Source organism: Danio aesculapii, chromosome 14 (genome assembly GCF_903798145.1).
Source record: "Danio aesculapii chromosome 14, fDanAes4.1, whole genome shotgun sequence".
In the NCBI taxonomy this organism is placed as follows: domain Eukaryota; kingdom Metazoa; phylum Chordata; class Actinopteri; order Cypriniformes; family Danionidae; genus Danio; species Danio aesculapii.
Window position 1 is genome coordinate 23644007 of NC_079448.1, and position 27851 is coordinate 23671857.

Genomic DNA, 27851 nt, shown 5'->3' on the forward strand with positions numbered 1-27851 from the left:
AACATAAACCAGCTAATGTTTTTATTGTTAAAAAATTAAGAAGTACTTTTATATTGTCGAGTTTTAAGGTCTGTGATTGTTTAACGTTAGTCATTTTCTGCCTTAGTTTCAAACGGATTCATTCATTGTATTGTATAACAGTATTCGCTGCAACTGATGCAATTTATTTATCAGCACCTGTAAGTGAATGTATAATTGCCAACGTGTATCTTCATTTTTCAGAACATGGCAGAGGATAAATCCCGTTATAGCAAACGCCTGGTAAGTTTCTCATTTACTCAACAGCTATTATGCAAACCAAATTGCTGTCTGGGGAACGTTTATAAGCAGTTTTTTTTAAACGAGCTGTAATCCTATTATATCGCCGACAGCTGGCGCTCGAACCCTGCCGTCACACCCTGCCTATGGGTTTTGTTGACTTTACAGTGAACACGCCCTAGGGAAGATACTGTCAAAACCTCATTCTCATGTGTTTATGCTCTCGTATCATGGAGGGACTGTGCCACAGCAGCTGTAAAATAATAAACTAACTTTTTCATTGTTTACTTTAATTGTCCCTGATATGAACATGGCCCACAAACATGAATTTTAATAAAAGGAAGATGGATCCTTAATTATTCAGAAAAAGCTGCATTTGGAGTTAAAATTTGAGGTAAAAGTGGTTTTTCAAAAGTGTTAGTGCTTTTAAAAATGATATTTTATCTGATTTTCTAGTTATCCAAATGCAAATTAAGCGGTCACACTTTACAATAAGGTTTAATGAGTTCATGTATTTACTAATATAAACTAATTATGAACAATATAGCGTTGTCGCAATGCCATTAATTCTCATTACGATACTATACCAGCTGAAGTATCGTGATACCAAGTAGTACTGTATTTCATAACGCAACTATGTGAAATAAAGAAAATTGTCAGAAATACTATATTTTATCTTATTATAGGTCTACTTGAATTGAATTCATAATTCCCATTTTATTGAAAATAGTATTTGCACATCACTTCACCTGAAACGCATTTAGTTCTGTTTGTTTATTTTGTAGATAACTGACCAACAAAAAATACATTAAAATAAATATACAAATTATACCAAATGAAATTCGTTACAAAAAGAGCCAATTAGGCTGTATGAAGTGGCCAAAAATTGTTTCAGTGTTTCTTGTTGCTCTTTGGGTTTTTTTTTTAATCTGTTTTTTTTAACTTAAATTTTTTTTTTTAATAAATAGTCTCATCAGGTAAGAATCCAATGTAAATCAAAATTTCACGTAGTGAGTTGTTCTTTTAAAGAGATTGTTGCGGTTGTTGTAGCAACTAAATCATATTAACAGGAACAGAAATGAACTGATTCAGATGTGCGTTCGAACTGAAGCGTCAGAAAATGTGCAATAGGCTACCATGAAAGGTGTGAATTCTACACTGTTTTACAACCTTAAAGTGCTCCACAGACTATTCAAATCAAATGGTCTATTGTTGCACAAGCGCATGAGCATTTTAGTGACTTTTCCACATCATGCAACATTATCTATTGAAGATAAACCATTAATGACGATACTACAGTTTACAAACTACAATGGCATCGCCAGTATTTTAGAGCCATAGTATCACGATACTACCATAGTACAGGTAAACCGTGCAACCCTAGAACGATACTTGTACAGTATGTATTAATTTTTGTTCAACATGAACTAATGCCTTATTTGCATCCAGATGTATGCTTGTTAACATTAATGCACCTTGAGTTAACATGAACAAACAATGAACATCTGTATTTTCTGTACATACATCTGTATCTGTATGTATAACTTGAACAAATACTGTAATAAATGTATTGTTCATTGTTTGTTCATGTCAGTAAATCATTAACTAATGCAACCGTATTGTAAAGTGTAACCAGTTAAGCAGAAATGGCTTCTGTAGTGTATTCTGAAAATAAATCTTATACATTTGTACATTGTTTTCAGCGGTCTGGCACACGACGGCGGTACCAGGATGATGGCATTTCAGATGATGAGATTGAAGGGAAGAGGTCTTTTGACCTTGATGAGAAACTCCAAAGTGACCGATATAACTCTAATTTGGTCAAAATTATGGATGGCAAAGGTATGTGCTAAACCTGTTCTATACAGCACTGACTTTGTTTTCTGGTATCTTGGTATTATAAAACTAACAATGGCTGGAAACTTCAGAAAATGTGAAATTTATCAAGGTAGAATCTCTGCAAAATTCTCATCAAATTACTCTGTCCATGCATGTTTTACTGCAATGCAATACTTCTAGGGCCTTGACAAACTAGTAAAATTTGCAGTGTTTAGTTTTTGTTATTAAAATTCATCATAACCTTTCATCATAATCTTAAACCTTTTTTTTTTTTATTCAAATTGGTTTCTTTAATGATTATTACAATAAAAGCTGCGGTGCTGTTTAAGAAAAAAAATCTAGAAAAATCTAAATGTGTGTGAATTATTTCAGTAAACATGGCAAGCAAATTAAGAGCACATCTAGTTGCATTTGTTATTCTTTTATACAGTAATACTATAAAACAGCAGTCAATTTACTGTGCTAATATTAAATGGTTGTTTGCTTTTAAATGTTGAACTACAGAGCTTTTATTTGGACCGAGAACTTCAATGACATGCTTTCCTTTTTATTGATCAAAAATGAAACCATTTATTCTCGTTACAAACTAGGGATGCTCCGGTCAGGGTTTTTGCAGCCGATACCGAGTACCGATTCCTTGTCATAGTGATCGGCTGATACTAAGTACCGATTCTGATGCTTCACGCTTTAATTCATAAAGCACATTTTCCCTCTAAGTATGATAAGATCTCGCTTTACCTAAGAGAATAAATAAAGGATGTTGCACATAATCCATTAAACATGTCACTTATAACCATTTAATGATGAAATGTCATGGTAAGAAGGAGCTTTACAGAAAAAAAAAGATAAAACATGATTGACAATGCTATTTAAAAACATTACAAATGATGGAAGAATTCAACATGTCTCAATGAAGAAAGGTTTGGAGCACATATTTGATGCATAAGAAGTTAAAATGCACACCTGTAAGTATATTGCTTCTTTACTAAAAGGAAACAAACCCATAAACTACTGTTCATTGCAAGAAGTATATTACAAAAGTTTTTTTATTAAATATGTATATTTTTTATTTCCCTAATTTTATATATGTAAAAATGCCTAAATGCGTGCAAGGCCTTTCAAATGTTTTGCTCATCTCCCATTTGCATTCATGATGTCTTTACTGCTCTATTAATTTAACCTAACACCTGTAATTCTTAGAACATCACTGCATGCCTCTCCGATCTTTTCTCTTAGTCATTCACTCTCGTCGCCATGATTTGCGGCCATCATTGAGGCAATATGAATATGCGGGAAACTCGCAGAGCTTCCTGGAGAGGTCATATGTTTGAATGAGACACTAGATAGGGGCGATCACTCGTATCACAACAGCTCAAAACACTGGATATACAGTGGTTGCAACAAAGAGAACATTATTTGAGCGAGTCACACCAATAAACTGTAAAAACAAAAGTCGTACCGCATCTGTATATATTTGAACTACTGTGATGTGATCGCTCACACCCCCCCACACATCATTTACCTCCTTACATGTTGCTGTGCTGCTGATGCATGATATACAGGTGCATAAATGCCTTTTTTTCTGTAAATTCATAAACAAACACCTGCGATCGGTTCATGAGAACGGCCAGATCAGTGAGTATCAATCGAGTCATTAAATGTGATTATCGGCCGATATCGATCAGAGCATCCCTTTTACAAACATTTATTGTGTAAGGAATTATATGTGGTGCATGTTGCAATTTCACACACAGTGCATCATATTAAATCTAATACAATACAATACACCCTTTGTGATTTAATAATATGATAATAAAACATTGACTTTCTATTGGTTTAAAAGTGATTCCGGCAAGCTGATGATTAAAACTATTTCATAAACTTGCAATTACTCTGATTTACTGTCATTTGAGTGTTAATTTTAGGCTTCAGATGCCTCTAATCCTAGATAGCCATATTGTGACTTTTTTTTGCCACTTCCACCTTTGGATTTTGATTGAGGCAGCAAATTCTTTTTGAAATACTTGGCACTGCTATTGAAAAAATGTTTTGACTGATGTATACAGCATGTTTAGAGTTCAGAGTTAACCGTAAATTGTGTTTTCTGCAGACTTCACCTTGGAGTACATCCAGCGGGAGGGTCTCCGAGACCCCATTATCTTCAAGAAAGCAGATGGTCTTGGCATAAAGTATGGCTCATTCCATCATGCTGTTCTCTTCTCTTTATCAGTCAGTAATGAATTCATTAAAAAAAAAAAAAATTGCCTCTTTGTGTGTGTGTGTGTGTGTGTGTGTGTGTGTGTGTGTGTGTGTGTGTGTGTGTGTGTGTGTGTGTGTGTGTGTGTGTGTGTGTGTGTGTGTGTGTGTGTGTGTGTGTGTGTGTGTGTGTGTGTGTGTGTGTGTGTGTGTGTGTGTGTGTGTGTGTGTGTTTTGTAGGATGCCTGACCCAGACTTTAGCGTCAGTGATGTGAAATTATTTGTGGGTAAGTAGAAAAGTTTTTGTTCTCTCACACTTTGAAGAGTTTTGTTATGAGTATTGGTAATGTTTTCCTGTTGTTTGTCCTGTAGGCAGTCGAAGGATGATTGATGTAATGGATGCAGCCACTCAAAAAGGCATCGAGATGTCAATGGGGCAGTGGAGGAGATACTACGAGACGCCGGCATCTCAGCGCGAGAAGCTGTACAATGTCATCAGCCTTGAGTTCAGCCACACAAAATTAGAGCATCTTGTTAAGAGACCAACCTCGGTACTTGAACACAAAAATATTGGCCAACTGATATCATTTTAGTTTATTATTCAGTGGCAACTATTGGAAATTGGTAATAGTTATGTAATAATGCATTTTACATGTACATTTATGCCTGTCACGATATCCATTTTTTTTGTTGTATGATATATTACACTAAATTTTATTGCGATAAACAATATTATTATCATTTTATGCCATTTTATATATAAAATAACATCATAATGCAAGTACACTCTCCCAAAGAACACAATGTTTTGTTCTTGAGTATATTTCATTTAATTATAGTCATTTTAACTATTTAATAATTAGGCATTGAATCAGAATTTGAAAACGTATTTGCTAAACCTATAAATACCAGTACCAGATCTATTTTCAGTTATCAGACACACATGAAAATTTACTGTAGTGATTTGTAGTAAATACTATAATTTAAGCATACTGAAGACTGACACCTCCAATCGAGATAGAGATATTGCACAATCAGCTAAAATGTTGCTATAATTGTTTATGTATGGACGATATATATTGCATCCCCAAAAATTATTGACATGTCCATGTGTTGTGGTTATTGTGACAGGCCTATGTACGTTTATTGATTTTGCTGATCAATTGATTTTGCTGTACGTTCAAGGGACTTGCAGATGAGTACAGAAGTAGTCAAAGCAAAGGAACAAAAAACCTGCATATTAATAAGACGTTAACTTTTATCAGCACTTCTAATGTATGATTTTTATATCTTTAATCCTACTCTATACCTATATCCTTCAGATAGTAAATACTAATTCTACCACTACCTTACTAATAATTAATAAGCAGCTAATTAGTAATTTATTGAATTAAGTGTCTTAATGTTTTATTAAGGGTTTGTTAATAGCTGGAATTGTACATTATAATAAAGTGTGACAAATTATACATAGCGATCAAGGATAAAACTATTACTACTAGTTTTTTTGTAAATATAATAAAATTATTATTAGTAATAATAATTATATTGGTGACAGTTGTTTTTAATAAAATAATAATTACAATTAAATAAAACACATTTTAAATGTTTGGTTTAAAATGGTACATAATTAGTGATTCATACAGAAAGATGGGTCATTGTTGAAAGCTTCAAGTAAATAAATTAAACTTTTATAAGAGATGTTATAATTTCATTCAGAACTAATGATATAAAACAGTTTATAGTTAACCTTGAATCATATGTTTTAATTCTACAACAAATCCACTTTTATATCTCAGCAAAGACTGTATTTTAATGCAATTATTGATATTTGTTATATCAGCAAAATGTGTTTTTCTGGTTGACCTCTACACAGACATGCATGCCCTGTTTTCTAATTTGAGTTTGTTTCTATGTTCATTAGGTTGATATGATTGACTGGGTGGACAATATGTGGCCGCGGCATCTTAAAGAAAGACAAAGAGACTCCACTAATGCCATTACTGACATGCAGTACCCCAAAGTACAGAAGTGAGTAGTTTCCTTGTATTCAGTTCCATTTAAGATGATTTTGCTTGAGGGCTAGGTTGCAATGATTTTGTGCTATGAAGATCATTCATACAATATACATGTGTTTTTCAGGTATTGTCTGATGAGCGTCGAGGGATGCTTTACAGATTTCCATATAGACTTTGGAGGCACATCAGTCTGGTATCACATCCACAAGGGAGGAAAGGTGAGCACTGTCTTAAAGGCAAAACTCTCTGTAGTGTGTCTCTGATGAAGAGACTTGCATCACAGTTAAATACTAGCTGACAAGTACCATTCTGAGTTTTGCAGTACCATTTGAATCGAGTATATTTAAAAGTGCATCTTTTCATGCACTTTTAAATAGACTAACTATACAAATAAAAATCACTTAGAAATTATTTAAAATATAAGAATTATAATTCCCTCTGGTGTCTCTGCTTGACCTTGTCCTGTATAATCTCAGGTTTTCTGGCTGATCCCTCCCACACCTCAGAACCTGGAGCTTTATGAGAACTGGGTGTTGTCTGCAAAACAGGGTGACATCTTTCTTGGGGATAAAGCCTCTATGTGCCAACGGATTGAACTGAAACAAGGCTACACCTTCATGATCCCCTCAGGTACACTGTGTACCTAAAAAAAATGCAGGGTTCTACACAATTCATTCATGCTTTCCCAACACAAATCATTTAAGTTAACTTGACACTTTTAACAAATTTATGTGGATTGAACATAAATAAATTAAGTTGTCCCAATGAAATCTGAAGAATTGTGTTGATTCGGCTTATTTTTATTAAGTAGTTTGAACAAGTAAAAAAATATATTTTTTGAGTGTACGCATATTCTGTATCCGATGACATTCACTATAAAGTTTAAATACTGAAATATTTTATACAATACATAATCACTTTTACCTTCCACGTTATTTCTCTGACTGTGGCACTCACTCAGTCATACTCATTCAGCCTGGTTTTAGCAGATTGTTATAGTGTTAGAGCCTTCAACACTCTAGTCTGTCCTGCCACTTTTATTCCAAATTTATAGTGGCTCATTTTACGGATGATGCTCAGACTTCCTGTAGGTTTCAGGTGTTGTCAGTTTAAACTCACAAATGGATCAAATGCAAAGCACAGTAGAGAGTTCAAACATGCTGATCAGTGCTAATGCAAAATTCTCATTTTCATAGAATTTAATGGATAGGCTCAATATGATAAATGTCAAAATATTCATGTTTAAAACAAACAATCATCATTTATATTTGTTGTATATTAATCTACATGGTTCAAAACAACAAAAACAACTAATATTTATATTTTTTTCTTTAGTTGGCCAGTAAAATTTAGTTAGGCCATATGAAACTTTGTACCAGTAGTAAAAATCCTTGCAAAAAAAAGAAAGAAACTGTACAGAAATTTAAGGAATTTATATTCATATACCAGCAGAAATAAACACAGTAAAGTTTAAGAAAGCTACATATAGAAAATATTACATTTTAATTTACATTTACATAAAGCTCAAGATTGTTTACTAATATATAATTTTTATGTTTTAATGTTATTTAAAAATTCTTTTAGTGTAAAAGGCTTTAATTTGGAGTGAAAAAAAGGCAGGCACCTGGAGTGGCTTTATTGCATTAGGCAAGTTAACATGGCAACAAAGCGGGATCTAAACCAACCAATGATCTTGAGCCTGAAAACTCAGTTTAATCAAACTTAACCTAAACTAACCTGGGTAAAAACCCAAACTGGCTTTGTTTACAGGCCTCGGGTATCAAACCAATGTGTTTTTCTTTATGTAGGCTGGATCCACGCAGTGTACACTCCGATGGATACTCTGGTGTTTGGGGGGAATTTTCTTCACAGCTTCAACATTCCCATGCAGCTCAACATTTTCAACATTGAGGACCGGACACGAGTGAGTAATCCTACAGTCAAACATTTGATTATCCCACTGTTGTGTGAACTTTATTGTAACCCTCTCTATGGCTAATGTTTTACAGGTCCCTTCTAAGTTTCGCTACCCTTTCTATTTTGAGATGTGCTGGTACGTCTTGGAGCGATACTTGTACTGTTTGACCAACACCTCTCACCTCACACCTGAGTTTCAGAAGCACTCACTCGGCATTGGTCAGTGCAATCCGTTTTGAATACACATGCAAATCAGTACAATAACATAACAGTTATACAGGTAACTGTACACCATAATGAAGTTCAGTTTGAATGTCATAGTTTGGTATGTTGAAGTCTAACAGACCTGCATGCTTTCAGTTTAAGTCTTGAAAAAAGGAAAAACTGCTTCCTTTTTTGGGGGGGGCTTTTCAACTTTTTATAGATTTTTCTTATTTCAAATAATGCAGATGGATATTAAATACAGAGCATTAACATAATTACAGATCATAAAAACAGAACAATACAAAATAAATAAATACAATAAATAAATAACCTAATATAAATTTAGTAAGTAAACCAAACCTAACACATACAAGAAAAATAAAAAAGGTGGTAGAGGGTTGCTAATATCATAGCCATAATTATTATTTTGTGCATTTAGCATTGTGGATCGCAAAAATTCAGAAATTTTCCCCATTTGTCAAAATAAATTTCAATCTATCCATGTAAACTGTAGGAGAGTTTTTCAAAAGCTGTAACTTGTCCTAACTCTGAGATCCACTCGACGATCGGAGGTCTACTGGAAGATTTCCAGTTTTGACAATCACCCGTCTGCCTAGTATGATAAAGCTCTGTATCGACTGCGTTTCAGCTGAACTATCCCTTTAATAAAACGACACGTTTGATATATGTTTGTGCTTCAAAGTAAAATTTGAACAAGGCTGATCGTTTATCCATTTGTGCAAACCCTTGAGTTTCAGTTTGTTCACATGCGGAGACTAGACTAGACATAATATTTATAAATAGGCATGAAACTTAAGGTTTTATAACAAAAATGCATTAGGTTAAATAGAAGTTATAGTCAATTGGGACCAAAAGCTAACATATATATTTTTTATTATTTATGTGATTGCTCAATAAATATACTTTTAACAATGTTAAACTTATCCTTTAAAAAAGCCTTAAACAGCTAGTTTTTTGTTTTGTCGCTAAGAAATTTAATTACATTTTTTTTCTCTTTTTTTTTTTTTTTTTTTTTTTTTGTGGCAAGCAAAAAAAAAAAAATAATTATTGGCCCAACTGGGCCATTAGAAATGACCATTAGTGTTTAGCCCTGTATAATTTGGAAATTTCATTTTTATTAGTCTTAAAAGTGTCTTAAAGACTTAGATTTGACTTGATGAAACCTGCAGAAACCCTGAACATAGATTTACATCTGATTCTATCCTCATAGTCAGGGAATTAAAACCAGTTTCAATGTTTGAAGTTTGCAAGAACTTAATTTCGCTCTGATTTTTATTTTATTTTTTGCCATTTTGTTAAATTTGTAAAATCAATCATTTGACTTGCTTTTTCACACCTCAGCATCAATATGACTGTGATAACTTTGGCTTATCATATTAGGGCTGAAAAAGGAGGATGTTATTAAACCAGCAAAACCTGACGGGGATTCTGAAAATGAAGATGAGGAGGTGCTAAAGGAGGAGCCGGAAGAAGAGGTGGCAGTCACTCCTCCTGCCCGTCCTGGGGTGAAAGTTCATCTCACACCCTTTGAGTTGGAGGGTCTTTGGGCATTACTGCATAAGTTGGAGGATTTGCCAGCACACAAGAAATGTGTTCCAGCAGGCATCAGAAACGCCCCAGCACTGCTCAGCGACATGAGGGTACATGCATAAATGCCAAATGATCATCCAAATACTGTTGTTACTAATTCGTTTTTGTAAGCTCAACATAATTTGTTTTCTCAACAGAAACTGCTAGAAGAACACGCCAATGATAGCCCCAAACTGTCTTACACTGGAAAACCAATAGTAAAATGGCCCAAAAGGGTATGTTGTAATGATGCATGACATTTTCAGAACATTTGATAAATCAGCTGATTGAATTGGCCAGATTTGGACAATTGTGTTGACATGCCTTGCTGATAAGATCCTGTTTTGTTTATGAGCCTACAATAACTTGTCTGTCAGGAGAGCTAGCAGTCAGAACAGGTCAGCAGCCTGACATTATTAAAGTGGCTTTTTGCCTAATAGGGTGATTTTTACGTTCACTGTTTCACAGATTCTCCAGGGCCAATTGGCCACTCAATAACATTTATATTGATTTATATGGGGTGCATATAAATAAACACATAACTTAATAGCAAATCTGATTTGATGATCAGAATATCTTGTGGATTCTGGTAGTCAGTATAAGCTATTTGTGAATTTTTATTTTTATTTATTTATTATTATTATTTTATTATATCTTTGCTCTCAAGCAGCCTCCTCGCAGGTCTGCCCTTTAGGAAATGATTTATTCAGGGAGGCTCGGCCTTACACTGATAAACATTTAAGTGAAATATGAAAATATTAAGTTTAGTAATGAAAGGGCACCTATTTTACCCCTTTTACAAGATGTAAGACAAGCCTTTGGTGTCTCCAGAATGTCTCTGTAAAGTTTCAGCTCAAAATACCCATCAGATTAGTTTATTATAGCCTCCAGAGTCTGCCTATTTTTATGTCTGAGGACAGTGTAGCTGTTTTTGTAGCCTGTGGCTTTAAACTCAAATGAGCTGCTTCTCCCCGCCCACCTTTATCACGTGCGTGTCTGCTTTTTCTGCGTCATGTTAGATAAACAGCAGTCAGTGATAAAAACAGACACAGATGAAGCTGAAACACAGCTCATAAGTCAAAAATACCAAGTAAGTTTATATCATGTATTTGTGGTGGAGTTTATGCAAACCTTTCTTAAATGAGTCTCACACAAATGCTGTTTGCTGTACACGCATATTAGCTTTTTATATGATTATAGCAGTTATAGGTGATTATAGCGGTTAAGAATTACATGGCTATTTTACAGGATTTTTTACAGTCTTTATTACAAACATGCTCTGTTTTAAAAACATTTTAAACTTCTAAAATTCACAGAGAGTTGTAACAAATAGTTTAATCCCAGTTTATTTGCAAAACAATGTTCTGTCAATCAGTACTGTGGGCGGGTAAAATCACACTTCTACATCACAGATTTGGGTCCCATTTTACGTCAAGAAATGTTGAAAAGAGACTTGTTGCTCCAATAGGACAGTGGACACACTATACAAACATACAGTTCTGTCCAAGCTTAGGAAAGTTGATTTTCATCATAGGTCATGTCATAAAATCACGTCTAACTATATTTAATGGTCAGAAGCTACAGCTTGTTGGGAATAAAAATCACAATCCTGCCATTTAACATTTGGAAATGAACATTTTCCAAAAACACAAACAATGTTTGTGCATCAGCTATTGGCACAAATCTTTTTCTGTTGGCACTATTGTTATAGCACAGATTCACAGTTTGAAGTAAGAAACCTACTTCTGTCTGCAGCCGTCATGGTATCAGCCGCCGCCGCCGCCACCACCTCCTCTGTCTCATCTGTACCGGCCACGAACCCCCGGTTCAGGCTCAACGTTGGCGCCAGTTCCTCGGCCTGTGAAGCCGTCTTCCTCCATCTCGGCTCTGAGACGTAGACGCGTGCGCTGCAAACGCTGCGAGGCCTGCCTGCGCACTGAGTGTGGCGATTGCAACTACTGTAGGGACATGAGGAAGTTTGGAGGACCAGGCAGACTGAAGAAGAGCTGTGTTCTCCGACAGTGTCTTGCAGTGAGTTGCTGTTCATTCATAATGTCATCAGTGAAACTACTGTTTTGTTTTTTTTATTAGATTTTTTTTTTTTGTTGTTTATTTTTTTATTTAAATGTAATACCTCTACTTTAGGAAGTCATTTATAATATTAGAAAATTCAGTCAGTCCAGATGTGCGGTGACTGCTAGATAGAAAAGACCACGGCAGTGCAACAACTGAGGACCAATTCACAAAGAATATGTCTTTGTGTCTGAAAACATAACTCAGGAGAGATTCTGCCATTTTACCGCTGCCATACCACTTGCTACCCTGTAAACACAAGCTTGCAGCATTAGTTTGAGTTCTTCTGATTGGTCCACTGCTCTGAGGCTGGCAGTATTCATGACAGATGAATGCTTCAGTGGGAGATGGTCGACATTGTTTAACCTTCACATGGTGACGGTGTCTAAAAAAAACATGGTTCTCCAAAAGACGAGTAAATAACAGTCATGTTGACCTCCGTCAAACATACATAAGAGTTGGTGTCCACTGCACCTGTTGTTTAGATGGACACAGTGCTCCATTTTCATTAAAACAGATTTCAGTTTTGAAGCTTACTGAATTTGAAATTTAAAACACAATTATTGTTTTTCTGGAGTTCAATGAGAGGCATTTTACAACAGCACACAAAATAAATCTTCATTTAAATGTACTTTATTATTATTATTATTACTTTTTAAATCATCTGTTAATGAATGAATATGTGAAAAACCTAAACTTAAAAGATGCTTTCATCAAGAAAAGGTGTCTAAAATGAATGGTTTTGTGTGTTTGTGTGTCTTGTATCTGACACTTGTGCTCTGTTTCTAGCCAGCGCTACCTCTTACTGCAGTATGTGTCATATGTAAGGAAGGCAACCAGGACTCTGAAGACACAGAGTCCGTCCAGATGCTCATGGAATGCTCCGAATGCGCTCACATCACTCATCCAGAATGTATAAAGGTATGTGCGCAAATCTGTTTTGCTCACATAGAATTAGTTGTTTAAGCTGTTCTGTTAATGCCCCGTCTGTATTCCAGGTTCCAGGTGAGGGTGTTATCAATAAGGACCTTCCCAGTTGTTGGGAATGTCCCAAATGCGTCCAGGGCAAAAAAACTGAGGTATGCTTTCCATTTTTGATCACCCTTTTTTAGCAGTCACTTTTGGAGCTGAAGAATAATTTATTTATTTATTTATATTTCCCTATAAGTCTTCGAGTAGCAGTGAAGAGGAGACAGACAGCAGTGTATCCAACAGCAGTCGCTTGTCTGGTCCTCCAACTAAGCGAGCATACAGAGAAGGCATTGGGGTGGAGGGTTTGCGTATCGCTCGCAGAGGTCGTTCCTCAATCTCCCCCTCGTCTCTGCCAATGACCCGCTCCAGACGCCAGCCGCCCCCTTCTCAGAGACTACTGCTGCAGCACCAGCAGAATCGGAAGAGGGCAGGAGCGCTGGAGTTACAGCTCAGGAAAAGGGTAATCATTCACATTGACATGAATTTCACAGTTATAATATAAAGTTGCTTTCTATAGACTGATTTCACGCGGCCCCCATTTTTAAAAGCAAAATCGAGGCTGCGGTGGGAAGAAACCCGGAAGTATCGTTGGGAGTTACATAGGAACGTTGTGTACCTGGCTGTTTATCTTATCAGCGAAGATAAAGTGACACAAATTTATCATTTCAGAATGATATATTGAATGTTTCTCTCGCGACAAGTAAGCTTAAGTAAAAAAGTAATGCAAAAATGCATATGATTAACAAACGACATCTTTAGAAATCTAAAGCCGAATCCTGGACATTTGAGTAGATTTGGAAACCCCAGCCAGTTGAATTTTTAAGGCAGGTCTCTGTGGGTCTACAGAGCACTTGGGACTGTCTGTGTGAGTGCTGATAGGTCTCACGCACACAGAACGAAATGGGTCAATCCCGGATGTTTGGTTATATTGGGGGGGATACAAAATAGTGTAAAAGGATGATGATAATAATAATAGTAAAAAAATGTGTCACTAAATATACTTGGGCGGCCGCTAATATACCTGGGCGGTGCACCCAAGTAAAATCTATGTGTGGGAAGCACTGGGGTGTGATGAGATCTTGGGCATATTATAGATATATGCTGATATTAAACCATTGCGCTTCAGGGATTTGTGTTTGAGTCCCAGCTTACAGACTTTTTAAAATCCAGCTTCTCTCTCTCTCTTTCTCTCCAACTTCGTTTTCTATCTACATATTGTCATTCCTAGATCAAAGTCAAAAGCTTCTAATGGATGACTGCCACCTAAAAAGAAACCAAAACCAAACATAGTGTTCCAGACTTGGTACACTCAAAGATATTTTTGAAGAAAGCTGAAAATCTGTAAGGATTGACATTCATAGTAGGAAAAAACAAATACTATGGAAGTCAGTAGTTACAGGTTTCCAGCAAAATATCTATTTTTTTTTTTTTTTTTCGACAGAAGAAATATACTCAAACAGGTTTTGAACAAATGAAAGTAAATGTCAGAATTTACATTTTTGGTGAATCATCCCTTTAAAATGTCATTTGCCTTTGGCTTATATTATTATGCAATTACTTGCCTGTCAGTTGGGTTTGTTGGAATGTTTTTGCAGTGTTTTAGATGTTTATTACTGCATTTCATTTATTCAAGTAGAGGTTTAATTTCATAAAATCTTTTAAAAGTCAAGTTAATTTCAAATAGCTCCTACTGTACATGTGGTGCATTGCAATTTTTCAGTTAAATAATGGCCCGTTTCCACTGAGTGGTATAGTTCGGTACACCTTTATGGCCGTTTCTACTGTCAAAAGGTACCTTAAAGCGAACCATAACGTACCACTTTTTTGGTACCCTTTCGAAAGGGTACTTAGCACAACAAAAGGGTACCAAAAGGCGAGTAAGACGCGCAGCTGAATGCTATTGGTTTACAGAGAAATGTCACTAGCTCGTGCACAAGCCAGGAGAATGAAATCAAAGGAAGCGCCATTTTTAAATACACAGCCGAGACATTACATCATAACAATATATACATATAATAACGAGCCATGGTTGACCAGAGCTTAAACAAACCTTGTTGTCATCTTGATGAACAGCCAAAAAGAGGAGCAGAATCTACCCTGTGCCCTGTTGTTGTTTACAAGACCTTCTAAATTGTGAGTGGTTTCACTTGTGAGAGAGAGCTCGCATGCTCGTCGATATTTGAAATAATGAACTTCTTACTTGAGCTGCTGATAATAACGTGCACGTGATTATTGAAGTGCTTTCTGACCGATCCGATCCTTTCAGAAACGCTTGAAAACTGCAAGAGTGACATGTGAAAAAACAAAGGAGAAACCTAAAAAAACAAAGGAGAAATTATTCTTTCAGCAACCTAAAACATGAACAAACTGCTATTATCATCATCTTTTAGACTATTATAAACTCGGAAAGACGGATTTACTATTATAGTTATGATATATTAAGTTATAATCAAATTATGTTAATAGTAAGGTTAGTAATGAACATTTAAGTATTTGTGTATAAAGCATCTGTTTTGTGAAAAGTGCTTCTCATGATACGTGAACAACATGTACAGCTTTACTTTGACATATCCTTGACAATTCTTTAAAGTCTAAAAAATCTCAAGATATGGGTCTTGTCACTAGGAACATCCCTAGTTCCTGACCAAAATGCACTTCATAATGATAGTCAAACATTTGGGTAAGTCCATCTAATGTAATTCTGCTTGTCTGATTTCTTTCGTTTACTGTTGCAGATCAAATTGGAAAGGAACAAAATCCTCCATTCGGTGAGTGTTATGAGCTCATAGCATCCGCTTCCCATCATCCCAGCGCATCCATAATCCTGCTCTTACCATTCTCACATATTTTCTCTGTCATTCCTGGCTTCTGCTTTTTTTTTTCGTTCCTCCTGTTTCTGTCCATTTCTCAGACCCGTTCGCCTGTCTCTCTTTCTCCAAAGCTCCTGCGTCAGCGGAGTCTGGAGAGAAGGGGTTTAGTCAGAGCAGGACCTGGACAAAGCCTTTCCCGCGGCCGAGGGTCATCCGCCTGCCGCGGCCGAGGGTTACGAGTGCGAGGTGGCGGAAGGGGTGCAGGTCTAAGAGAAAGAATGGAGATGGTGGTTGAAAGAGCCGATTCTGCAGAAGAAGAGCAGCAGGAGAGGAAAGAGAACGGACAGTATAATGGGAAAGAGAATCGCCCTCAGAGACTAAGTGGAAAAGCGGGCGAAGACGAGAACGGCGACAGTCATCAAAATGGAGAGAGCGAGAGAAGCAGTGAAGGAGGAGAGCCCACTGCGTCTGACACTTCTGCAGCGCTCACCGATGATGTCAGAGGCCAGGAGTCTTGCGTCACGGTCAAGTTACAGCCATCAAGAGGTAAACGTGATCCTAGCACCATCGTTCCCAAATTGGAAGCCAACTTGTCTTCAAGAAGCCTTCCGCAAAACCACAAAGCCCTCCTTCGTCCCCCGCTCCGAAACGGCGCTCGTTGTTCAGACGCTCCTCATTCTCCTGCAGACAGATTGCATGTAAACAAATCACGCGCTCTTTCGTCATCATCACACACCCTCACGAGGCGCGCATCCAAAAACTCACAGTCGGTACAGGGTCTGAGATCAAACTTTGAAGATTCCAGTCACCGCCTGACTCGAGAGAGAATCCAGAAAAATGCTCGATCGGAAAGAGCCAAGTCCTCTGACTCCTGTGCCAGTTCCACCTTCCGGCTCTCAGCGGAGCACTCTAGAGGAGGGAACGAGCCAGGCTGGGAGAAAGAGGTGTGGGTGTCCGTCTTTCGCTATTTGACTCGTGCAGAGCTCTGCGTTTGCATGGCTGTTTGCAAGAGTTGGTACAAATGGTGAGTACATGATTTCCACTCATCTAACGCATCAGAATTTTTCTAACACGTCACCATGTTTCTCAGAAAACCTATTTCTAAAAGTGCTGTTGACTTGAAATTTTCACCGGATTTTGATAACCGAAGAAATCTATACATGCGAAGTAATCAAATTTAATTAATTTACAAAAGAAGTTATGTGTAATAAAATGAATTTTTTTCAGATTTTTTTTTTTTTTTTTTTTTTGTCATATTTTTATGTTTGTATTGTTTGGGTTTTTTCTAAAATCTGCTTCAATTGTATGTCAACAACTCCTTTAGATATATAATTCCCAGAAAAAAAATGTGTTGAATAGTTATTTTCCCCCTGTGTGTGTGTATTAGTCATACATATAAAATTCAAGCTACATGTACTGACTTATAATTTGTCACATGATGATGTGTGGCCAATATAATTGTCACAGCATAACTGTTTTAATATTATTTTAAAAAGTATAAAATACAATAAAGATAAAAAATATAAAGCAATTAAGATTTTTTTTTAATATTTAATTTTTTCTTTTCAAATAAATTAAACTTGCAAAAACAACATAATCCTCAGTGGTAGTGTCATGATTACCGGTTTCAAGGTACACCACGGTATAAAATAAAATTCTGGCGGTTAGTATTACTGTTTTAAATTTTCATTATCCTAAGAAGCCTGATTGATTGTGTTTTAACAACTCATTGTAAATCCTGTAGCATTGCAATTAGCTGATTGCAAAAGGCCCCTATGTAAATGCATATTTATTTAAACAGTTAATGAATTTATATTTATATATGGAGTTATATATGTTGTATTCCTTTCATTTAAGTGTGCTGCAGACTATTGAGAAAGCTGAACTGAAACTTTGAATATCGAACCCCCTATTAATTTAGAAAAATCCAAATTAAATATTTTTGTATATTTTTTGAAAAACAATGTAAACATTGATCCGTGTGAGGTAGTTTTCTTAGTCCAAGTTAGGTTTATGTAGTTTGTAGCAACTGCATAAAGCTGCAAATTTAATGTTGTTCATGTTCAGATACAATACTTGCTGGAAAACCTTAAGTGTGTGTGTGACATTTTTATTTTTGAGCATTTTGAAGGTCATTTTGACTAAAACTGAACATTTTGGTCACTCAATAATTATAAAATTACATTTTCTACTATTAAATCTCTACTCCTCTGTAAATATTAGCGTTTTTGAGGGACTACAATGAGTTTGTGACATTGTAAACACATTTGAAACAAACCGTTATTCTTGCTATGCTACTCCAAACTGTTGTTAAAGGGTTTTAGTCATTTTTGAACGGCACACTTGCAAAAACTGGAAAATTTGGCTGCAAGTTAAGCAGGGTTTTAAAAAATATTATTTATTTTAAATGCTCCTCACGACGTAGTTTTTCCAATAGTATTTTCCAGTAGCATTGTAAATACCCACAGCCCTGACTCATGTTTATTCAGATGAATACTGTCGTGTTGTTATAGGGGCTGTGACAAACGTCTCTGGACACGGATCAGTCTGAGCCGAAGCCGTTCAATGAGTCCGCAGGTCCTGACGGGTATCATCAAGCGGCAGCCCGTCACACTGGATCTCTCCTGGGCAAGTATCTCCAAGAAGCAGCTCAGCTGGCTCATCAACCGCCTGCCAGGTTTGCATTCGTTCTCATTACCACTCCAGCTGATTTAATACACTGCAATGTAAATGTTACTCACAGGCAGCTTTCTCATAGGCCTTAAAGATCTGGTGCTATCAGGGTGTAACTGGTCATCAGTTTCAGCACTGAGCTCTCCAAGCTGTCCTTTACTGCGCTCTTTAGACCTGAGCTGGGCCGATGGCATCAAAGACGCACAAATCAGGGAGCTGCTGAACCCACCAGGTAATGAGAGCTAAGACGTTTATGGAACTTTCGTTCTTTGCTGTTTTTTCTGTTTGAAGGATTATTGGCCCCCCCACAAAATTTATTTACTCGCCCTTGTAGTGGCTGTTTTCTTTAATGAGGCTCTCTCAGTTGTCAAGAAGGCAAATTCTTACCCAATATATCTTTTAAAGCTTTAACAATGCAGGTTTCTGCAGAGTGTTAGACACAGAACCAGAGTGTGTTCTCTTTTTATCTAGTTTGTCATGCCCACAAGGTCATCAGTGACATACAGGATGAATCACAGTTACATCAACGTTCAAACTTCATTTTTGACCATCTATATTTCAATCTTACCTCCCACCCGAACATATAGCATGTTAAATCACCATGTACTTATCCAGATCTTGTGGTCACACTTGGTTTAACTTAAACAGTACATCCATGGAAGAATAAAAGAACAGACATTTAAAATGTGTATATAAAATGAATATAAGATGAATACAATGAATTTTCCACCACACACTCAACTGTTTCCAACCTTTGAGTTTCCTTTTTCTGTTGAACACAAGATATTTTGAAGAAAGCTGTAAACCTGTAAGCTTTGACTACCATAGTATAAAACAAATACTGTGCAGACCCCCTAGTTTTTCGAGGTTTTTTTTTGTGTAAATTCTTTATTTTTATTTTATTTTATTTTTTTTGTCAATTTAAAAAATGTGGTTGTAACTCCCAGAAATTTGTGGACAATTTTGCAATTTAAAAAAATATAAAAATATCAGGTATGTTAGGTGTGCAATCTGACACAATGACACATCATGAATATAAAGCTTCTTTTTTTGCTCTCTTGTCAAGACAAGATCTAAAACAGATCTAAATGTTAGGGATTAATCCAAAGGAAGATTGTTTAACTCTTATTTTATCCACGATCTTAGTTTCTCTCAGATTTCACTCCTCACAGCATCTGACATCAGGTGGGCTTCCTCACTCAGGATGTGCGTTAAGGATTCCCCTACTGTAATACACCTAAAACACGGATTGCCGTAATCGTTTCATCTCGTTAACTGCAGGGAAAAATTTCAACGAAAACATTTATCGATTTTACACAGATCATAATACATGGCATATGACATCTGTAAGTCATGTAAAATAATTAATTGCAAAGTGAAATAAAAATTGTGATTTATTTTAAGAATTAATAATTATAAGAATTTTGCAGGATCACAAAAATTTTCGACTTTTTGTTGATTTTGCGTTGGATTCAGCGATCGTGGAATCGTGAAAAACTAGTGATTCTGACTATGAAAGTCAGTGGTTACCGGTTTCTAAGAAAATCTTCTTTTGTGTTTAACAAAAGAAAGAGACTCCTAAAGGTTTGGAACGAGTAAACGGAGAGTACATTTTTAATTTTTAGATGAGTTATCCTTTTCATTAGAACAAGGAGTTTGTGACTATTGAGACTTTTTTTACAAATATTTTTAAATATAGCTGATTTAAATTCAATTTTTGATTGGGCTAGTGGATTTTTTTTTCTAACTGGGATTTTTAAAATTAAATCCTTAGCATTTAGCACTGTAAAAGTCTCATTTTAATTCTTAATGATCTTAAGAATGTCTTTAAGTCTTAAATTTTACTTGGAGAAACCTATTAAACCCTGTGATGAGAGACTAACATAAAGACATACAAAAACAGCAGAGCTTTTATTATGCCACAGTTTACTGCTCCCAGTTCTTCCTGTCATGATCCCGTGGTGTTTAAACAGTGCTGTTTTATCAATACTTTTTGGGGTTTTGTTATCTTAATAAAACACAACATATTAAAGCATCTTTGGTGTTTTCTATAAAACTAAATTGTAAATCAAGGGTGTGTGTCATAATTATCATGAGGACAGAGGACACTAGTTATTAAAACTTCTTTCTCTGCATTTGAACATTCTTAGTAGGGCTGCACAATATATTGTTTCAACATTGATATGGCAATAGTCACATCGCAGGTTATGCAATGTTGATTTTGTATTATAATATGTAATTTGCATGTGTTTTGAGGCCTGTGATGCTATGATGATTTTAAAAGCATTCATGTATAAGAAATTGTACCATTTGTAACTTTAATAACACTTTAATAGTTTTATTTTTGTTATAATTTAATTACTGTACCTGAATTCTGTTAGACTTGGAAAACAAGATAAAATATTGTTTAATTCAATTGTATCTTTTCCTTTATTGTATTTATAGATTATTTATTAAATTGTATGGAGATGCACTTCCACTGCAGAATCAACCCAATCAGTCTAACATAATGCATTTTTTCTAAATAGAGATCTATTTAGTTATCTGGCAAAAATGTATTCATATCACAATATATATCGCATAATAAAATAATAATATAACGTTGGATTTTTCTAATATCGTGCAGTCCTAATTCTTAGAAACAGTTGGGTTCATGAATGTACATAAGCAAAATGTATAACTATTATATTGGTTTTTAAAAATTATAATTAAGAAATCCAGCATAATCTGCTTGTAATGCAGTTCAGATGTAGCTTGCGTGCATTTGTGGTACATAAACAACTGAACAAATTTTAGCTGCATGTAAATTTGTTAGAAATGTGTTTATGCTAGACAATGTCAGCTTGCACATTTGTTAAACATTATGAATTTCCTCCCCTTTAAAAAAAAAAAAAAAAACCTCTTCTCTATGCCTTTGCAGGCAGTGACAACCGTTCCCAGATGAAGAACATGCAGTGTTTGTGGCTGTGTGGTCTGGAGGTGACTGAAGCAACGCTGAGGCTGATCATCAGACACATGCCTCTGCTCACACGCCTGGAGCTCTCACGTTGTCCAATCACAGATGGTGCTCTTAACCTCCTCAGTGCTGTGGGCTCCTCCACACGCAACACACTCACACACCTCAACTTGGCTGGTAAGTAAATGCACACCGGCCTGTTCACTTGAATGCTGCAGCCAATGATTTTCATTTATTTATCTTTTTTTTTTGTGTAGCAGCATAACCAATACACACAATACAGCATAACCAATATATTCCAGCTTAAAAGGGGATACAATTTCCTCTGCCAATCATTTTTTTCCTTCATACAGAAAGTAACAAAACACAATGTAAGAAACTTTAAACATTTAATTAATAAAACTTTAAAACTTTTTATTTAATAAAATTCCAATAAAAGTAAATAATAACAATAACAACAAAATAATAATGAAAACAATATAATGACAAAATTTACATAATTCAGGGATTCAGGTCAAATACATATCTAATAGTTAAACTCTGTGTTAAGTAATATTAAATCTTTGTTTTTAGTGTGAAGAGGAGACTGTAAGAGAAAGCTTGCTGGTTATTAAATTAGAAAATGTGTACCTTGCAGATTAAAACCAAGTAGCAATTATTTTGTGCTGTTACAAAATCTGGAAAGAGCAACCTTACACATTCAGTAGGGCTGTCAAAAAAAATTTTCGGTGCACCACAATGCAGATGGAGACAGTTCTGTGTTGGTTCAGTAATAGATCATAACCAGTCATAATGTACTGATGTCATTTATCTCATATGTGCAGTGTCGCAGTAGAATACTATGGCAAAGGAGGCGAGGGCGAGTAAATAAAATACTCCTACTACTTAAAAGGTAGATGCACAATTTCACTGCTAGTGAGTTTGCTGGAAAGTCTTTCATTGACACTGAAGAAGGCACAGCACGAGCCGCTATTTCACTACTAGGGAGAAATGCTGTTAAAATCCACCTCTGCCTCTCTCTCTCTCACTTTGGACATTTGACCTGCTGGCGTGTTCGTGAGGTAACTTTTCCTCTCCTCTTGGCTGTTAAAGCGATACTTGTGGATCCAGAGATGAGCGTGCCTGAGGTGCGAATTTTCTCCACTGTGTCTATATTATAGATTACCTGTGATAACCGCGTATTATGTGCATATAGACTGTAACCGCGGCTGTTTTTCCCGCATCACTCATCGCTGAACAGAGCTTTCATTTCTAAAGCCCTTTCTGTTGAGCGGGTGAAGACAATGACCAATCATAGGGGTATAAACCTGGCTTGACGGCGCTCAAAAAGCAAATGGGATTATATTTACATTCGTTTATTTGCTATAAATACTCATGCTGTCTTCTGTGCATGTATTGGAGTTTTGTTTGAAACATTCAAAAAGAGTGTTTTCTTTGAGCAGGTAAAATTAAAGGTACAGTTCATATATCTTACTGCTTATATTAAAGAACGAAATTGTATTACAAATAATATATACATATAAATATACTTAGATTTAATTTTTTAAAAATTCCATCTACTTTTGGGTTGTAGGGGTTTCAGGAAGTAGCCAATGCCTTGTGATCGCTTTTTGGCTGCAGTTATCAATATGTCAATAGATATTTCTCTGACCGACTCAGAAATTCCTAAAAATAAAGCTTTAAAGTGAAAAAGTAGTGTAATATGAAATATTCTTTCAGTTACTTTATGTACGTCCACCCAGAAATGAGCCAATGATTTTTGAAAGTACAATCTACTCCTTTGCTTCTTTTTATAAGATACACCTTACCAGTACCATGCCGGACCCCTTTTGTTTTACAAAACTGTCTTTCGTTTGGCACAGATTTGGATCTGTATCGACATGATTGGATCCCACAGTTATTTGACATTTATATCTGCATGATGTGAATTAAATTGAGAGGTTTTCTTGTTTTCTCTAAGTGTTAAAATCCATGTAGATGAACAGTTTCTAAATATTCAGATCAAGCTGTTCAAAGTAGTTTATCAAAACATTGAAGACCAATCTGCTTTTAAAGAAATATTGTAGTATTGTGCTACAACACACATTGGGTCAGTTGCAGTTCTAGTGGCTCTGTCTCAATGTACTGTACAATGTGACATAGAATCATCATAAATATTAACTCAGTCCTAGAGTTACACTCATGGGGCAAGGCGCATTCATGATGACCAAAGTATGTTAGTTTCGTGCATTTAAAGATCCCGTGAAGTGCTTTGAAATGTGCATTTTATTTGGTGTTTGACGTCATTTCGATCTAAACACAAGAAGAGGGTGGGACATAGTGTAGCTCCTTCCCTTTTTAAAAACCAATAGCGTTTGTCATCACTTTGCCAGTGAGAGTGGTTAAGATCAAGTGCATCAAATAAGAGGCGTCTTGAAGGAGGTGGGGCATGTCAAATACTAGAGCATTTGATTGGTTATGATGTGATGAGAAACTGTAGTATGGGTTGACGGGAATAAAACCGTTGATCTGTTAAGGCGGAAGTGACAAACCACAAGCTTCTCTTGTTGATATCAGTTTGGGGCACACGAGCTTATATATATCTTAAAACGAATAATACTGATACTAACAACAAAAAAAACTTTATTTTACTTTCATGGGTCCTTTTAAAAAATGATTAAGCTGATTGTTCAAACTAATTTAAAATGAGTTGAAATGACACAATTCTTGAGATTTTTTTTTTGGGGGGGGGACTTGTGTTATTTTCAAATCATATCTACATTTGTTAAGTTAACTTAATGGAGTTGAGTACACAGACTAGGTTATCTTTCACATTTATTTGCACTAAAAAGGTCAAAACCTATAAAATATCAAGACTTTTGGTTTTGTCTAAAGTAAAAGGTAAACTTAAGAGAAAAACAGAGTGACACTAAGTTGGTTGTGTGCAGGTCTTAATGTGGCAGCAGACTAATAGACTTAACATGCTGCTGTTTGTCATTAAGGGATGATTGTAATTCTGCCAATATTTCTTCACTCTGATGTCCCAAATCTGTATACGTTTCTTTCTTTCACAAAAGAGGATACATTGAAGGTTGTGTGTGTTCAAACAGTTTCCAACAGAAAGAAAATACGTTCGTGTGGACTTGGCAACTGTTGGATTACCCACATCTGTCAAAATATCTTGTTTACCAGAAGAAAGAAACTTATTTAGGCTTAAATAAACATTCTGTGATCATTTACTCACTCTCAAGTTGCTTTATCTCGTTGGTGTTACTAAATATTAGTCATCCATATATTAAAGTTAAATTCCAGTAAAACTTAAGCCCTCCTGGTTTGCTCGAAGTCTGTTTAATCCAAAGCTCAATCTTTTACCCTGTTCATTGATAACTCCCTAGTCAATTTCTTAAATCATGTGAAAAGTCTTGGGATTATACTGGATGGTATGCTCTCATTTGGTTCTCATATTAGTAATATCTCACGTTCTGCCTTTTTTCATTTGCATAACATTGCAAGACTTGGCTCTCAACAAAGTACTGAAGTGCTTGTTCATGCTTTAGTTACATCACGGATTGATTACTGTAACTCTCTCCTTTCTGGCATCCATGATAAGCAACTTCATAGACAGCAGTTAATTCAGAATTTAGCAGCTAAGGTAGTTACCTGCTCGCATGCTTCAATAACTCCATTTCTCTTTCGCTTGCACTGGCTCCCTGTTCACTATCGTATACTATACAAAAACCTCCTATTAACATACAAAGCATTTCATAACTTGGCACCTCACTATCTTTCTGATCTTCTTCATTTGTACACTCCTGTGCGCTCACTGAGATCATCTTCTGCTGAATTGCTATAGGTTCCAAATTTTGAAGTCATTTGGTGGCAGGGCTTAGTTGTGTAGCACCAAAGTTATGGAACTCCCTGCACATTCACCAGATGGACACCATTTCCAATTTGAACTTTTTTTGTTTAGCATAGCTTTTAATGATTTGTTGGTTTGAAGTCAAGGTCTCAAACTCAATTCCTGGAGGGCCACAGCTCTGCATGGTTTAGCTCCAACTCGCACCTGCTTAATAGTCTTGAACACCTTGATTAGTTGGATCAGCTGTGTTTGATTAGGGTTGAAGCAAAACTGTGCAGAGCTGAGGCCCTTGAGGAATCCAATTTGAGACCTATGCTTTAAGGTGTCCTTGAGTGCTTTGAAAGGCACCTATAAATAAAAGGCATTATTATTATTATTATTATATAATTATTATATAATTATGTAACTCTGTTACTATTTGTGAGAAGTACCTAGTAACTATAATTACTCTTGCCCAGAGTACTTGGCCAACACTGCTTATCATAAACATCTTGCCTGCAGCCCTCTATAGCTCCCAAGCAATGAATAAATTGTTCTCCATTTGTTGTCATTATCAGGTTGCACCCAGCTGACAGACAGATGTCTGGTGTACCTGCGGCGTCTCTCCTGTCTCTCCATACTGGACCTCCGCGACTGCAAAGGAGTCTCGGTGCAGGCATGCCAAAGCTTTATCTCTGAGCTGTCTGTCAATGCCCTCTACTACCTATCAGATGACAAACTCATCGAGAGGATATCATAAAAGCCGTGCTCCTCAGGGAGAGAGAGAGAGAGACTTTGTGAATATTGGTGCGTCTCAGAAGGAACTATAAAAGCGTGCTCATGTGCGTGTGGCTTCGGTAGGTCTGTAAGGAGCTTCTGTGTTGGACAGAGAACCAGGGTTCATGTATAGCAGCTTTAGGAGGGAGGAGCTCCAAGCATTCTGGGCGGGGCTTATGTATAAATGGGTGTGGGCGAGGAGGATCCTTTTGTAGTTAAAACTGTTTCCTTTTGTTTCTGTGTTCACACTGCAAGCGGCAATCAGATTGGTTCTCAGGCCTGTCATGCCATGGGCTCTTCAATTCAAGAGATCAACAGGTGCTATTCCTCGACAGCTTGTTTTCTATTTTTGAGAAGTCTGCTTATAAAAACTTGTACTTTTACTCTAATCCAGTGCTTTTCGATCCTGCTACTTGAGACTTGGCGCTCTGCACATTTTGTGTTTCTCTTTTCTTATCTGATCATAATGGAGGGCTGTTTCCACCACAGGAGAATCTCATTTTAAAAGGTAATTGCAACTTTCTCACAATTGTGACTGTTGTTTTCTCTCAAAAAAGATATTTCTTAGAGTTACAAGGTAAAAAGCGAAATGCTTTGATTTCTTGCAGATTTGATTTTCATGCAGTTATGAGTTTATATTTCACAGTTTTTAAGACCACAATTCAGTTTTTTTAAACCTTCTCAGAAATGCAAAGGAAGAAGTTTGAATTCTAGTTTATTTCTCATCATTTTCCACAGTTAACATATCTCTAATTAAAATACTGCAGTTCTAACTTTTCTTCTAAGATATGAGTATTTCAGTAGAGCACATTTTATTTTATATCTGGGGTTTCAGATTTATTTGTTGCCAGAATTGAGAAGCATACAATTGCCTTTATTTAATTTTTTTAACCTGTGGTGAAAACAGGCTCCTGTTCTCAGTTCGGTTCATGGAGCTCTCACTTAAAGAGCTAATGATCTGAATGGGGTTTGGTAAGTAAAGGATGCTATATGAAATTTGCAGAGTGCTGGATCCTTATGACTAGGACTAAAAGCACTGCCTTGTCCAGATCCTGTCACCTAGACGCATTCATTTATCCTAAGTAGTGTGGAAACATTTTTTTGTTTTTTTGTTTTCTCCGTTCATCCCCTTACTTTAAGCATCGTTTTACTTGAGGAATAACTTCTTTTCTGTAAAATTCCTCTCCCTCCTTAACACCTGAGAGTATAGAGATATATAAATATACTATAAGCACCCTTGTGTAAATGTATTCCTCTCCTGTAGTAAGAGAAAAGTCTGTAGCATTATAATTTTCAAAACTTTTTCACATTTGTTTTTTTTTTCTTTTTCAAGCCAATAAAAAATGATACAAATGTGACCTTGAATTGATTTGAGATGCTGAAATATGAAGTTGTTTTGTTGAATTTGTTTGCAGTTGGTTATTAGTCCCTTAACCAAATAAAAGATGTGTGATTGGTTCCTAGTTGACTTGCAATACTGGATTTAAATGAATTGTTGCATGGCCTCTCTGCCATGTGGTAATACACGTATGTTAATGACACGACACAACTGAATTATCTGTGATATTTTTGCTTCACGTTGCTGCAGACATTGTGTAAATTGTGCTCACATTCATAGATTGTACATTGGATAAGTAAGGCTATTTTGGTAGACTGTTTGTCTCCAGGCATCAATATGAACCCATTCATTGTTACTGACTGGTGTGTTAAGTCTGATTTTAAAAGTTTTTATACACTATATGATCACCTCAATT

The 27851-nt window shown here is 36.0% G+C and overlaps 1 protein-coding gene across 1 annotated transcript in view; it reads left to right on the top strand.

Moving 5' to 3' along the window:
• The window catches only part of kdm2ab (lysine (K)-specific demethylase 2Ab), a 28154-nt gene extending 699 nt beyond the window's left edge, over nucleotides 1-27455 (top strand). Inside the window, exons 2-23 of the mRNA XM_056471886.1 lie at nucleotides 223-261; nucleotides 1962-2100; nucleotides 4208-4286; nucleotides 4534-4580; nucleotides 4666-4844; nucleotides 6215-6321; nucleotides 6433-6526; nucleotides 6785-6938; nucleotides 8117-8232; nucleotides 8318-8444; nucleotides 9831-10090; nucleotides 10178-10255; nucleotides 11775-12050; nucleotides 12882-13013; nucleotides 13091-13171; nucleotides 13261-13524; nucleotides 15800-15832; nucleotides 15976-16898; nucleotides 18388-18551; nucleotides 18633-18779; nucleotides 21468-21680; nucleotides 25899-27455. Coding sequence (XP_056327861.1) covers nucleotides 226-261; nucleotides 1962-2100; nucleotides 4208-4286; nucleotides 4534-4580; nucleotides 4666-4844; nucleotides 6215-6321; nucleotides 6433-6526; nucleotides 6785-6938; nucleotides 8117-8232; nucleotides 8318-8444; nucleotides 9831-10090; nucleotides 10178-10255; nucleotides 11775-12050; nucleotides 12882-13013; nucleotides 13091-13171; nucleotides 13261-13524; nucleotides 15800-15832; nucleotides 15976-16898; nucleotides 18388-18551; nucleotides 18633-18779; nucleotides 21468-21680; nucleotides 25899-26080 — 3831 coding nt within the window. The 5' untranslated portion in view covers nucleotides 223-225 and the 3' untranslated portion in view covers nucleotides 26081-27455. The remainder of the gene's footprint in view (nucleotides 1-222; nucleotides 262-1961; nucleotides 2101-4207; nucleotides 4287-4533; nucleotides 4581-4665; nucleotides 4845-6214; nucleotides 6322-6432; nucleotides 6527-6784; nucleotides 6939-8116; nucleotides 8233-8317; nucleotides 8445-9830; nucleotides 10091-10177; nucleotides 10256-11774; nucleotides 12051-12881; nucleotides 13014-13090; nucleotides 13172-13260; nucleotides 13525-15799; nucleotides 15833-15975; nucleotides 16899-18387; nucleotides 18552-18632; nucleotides 18780-21467; nucleotides 21681-25898) is intronic.
• Nucleotides 27456-27851: the final 396 nt, after the last annotated feature.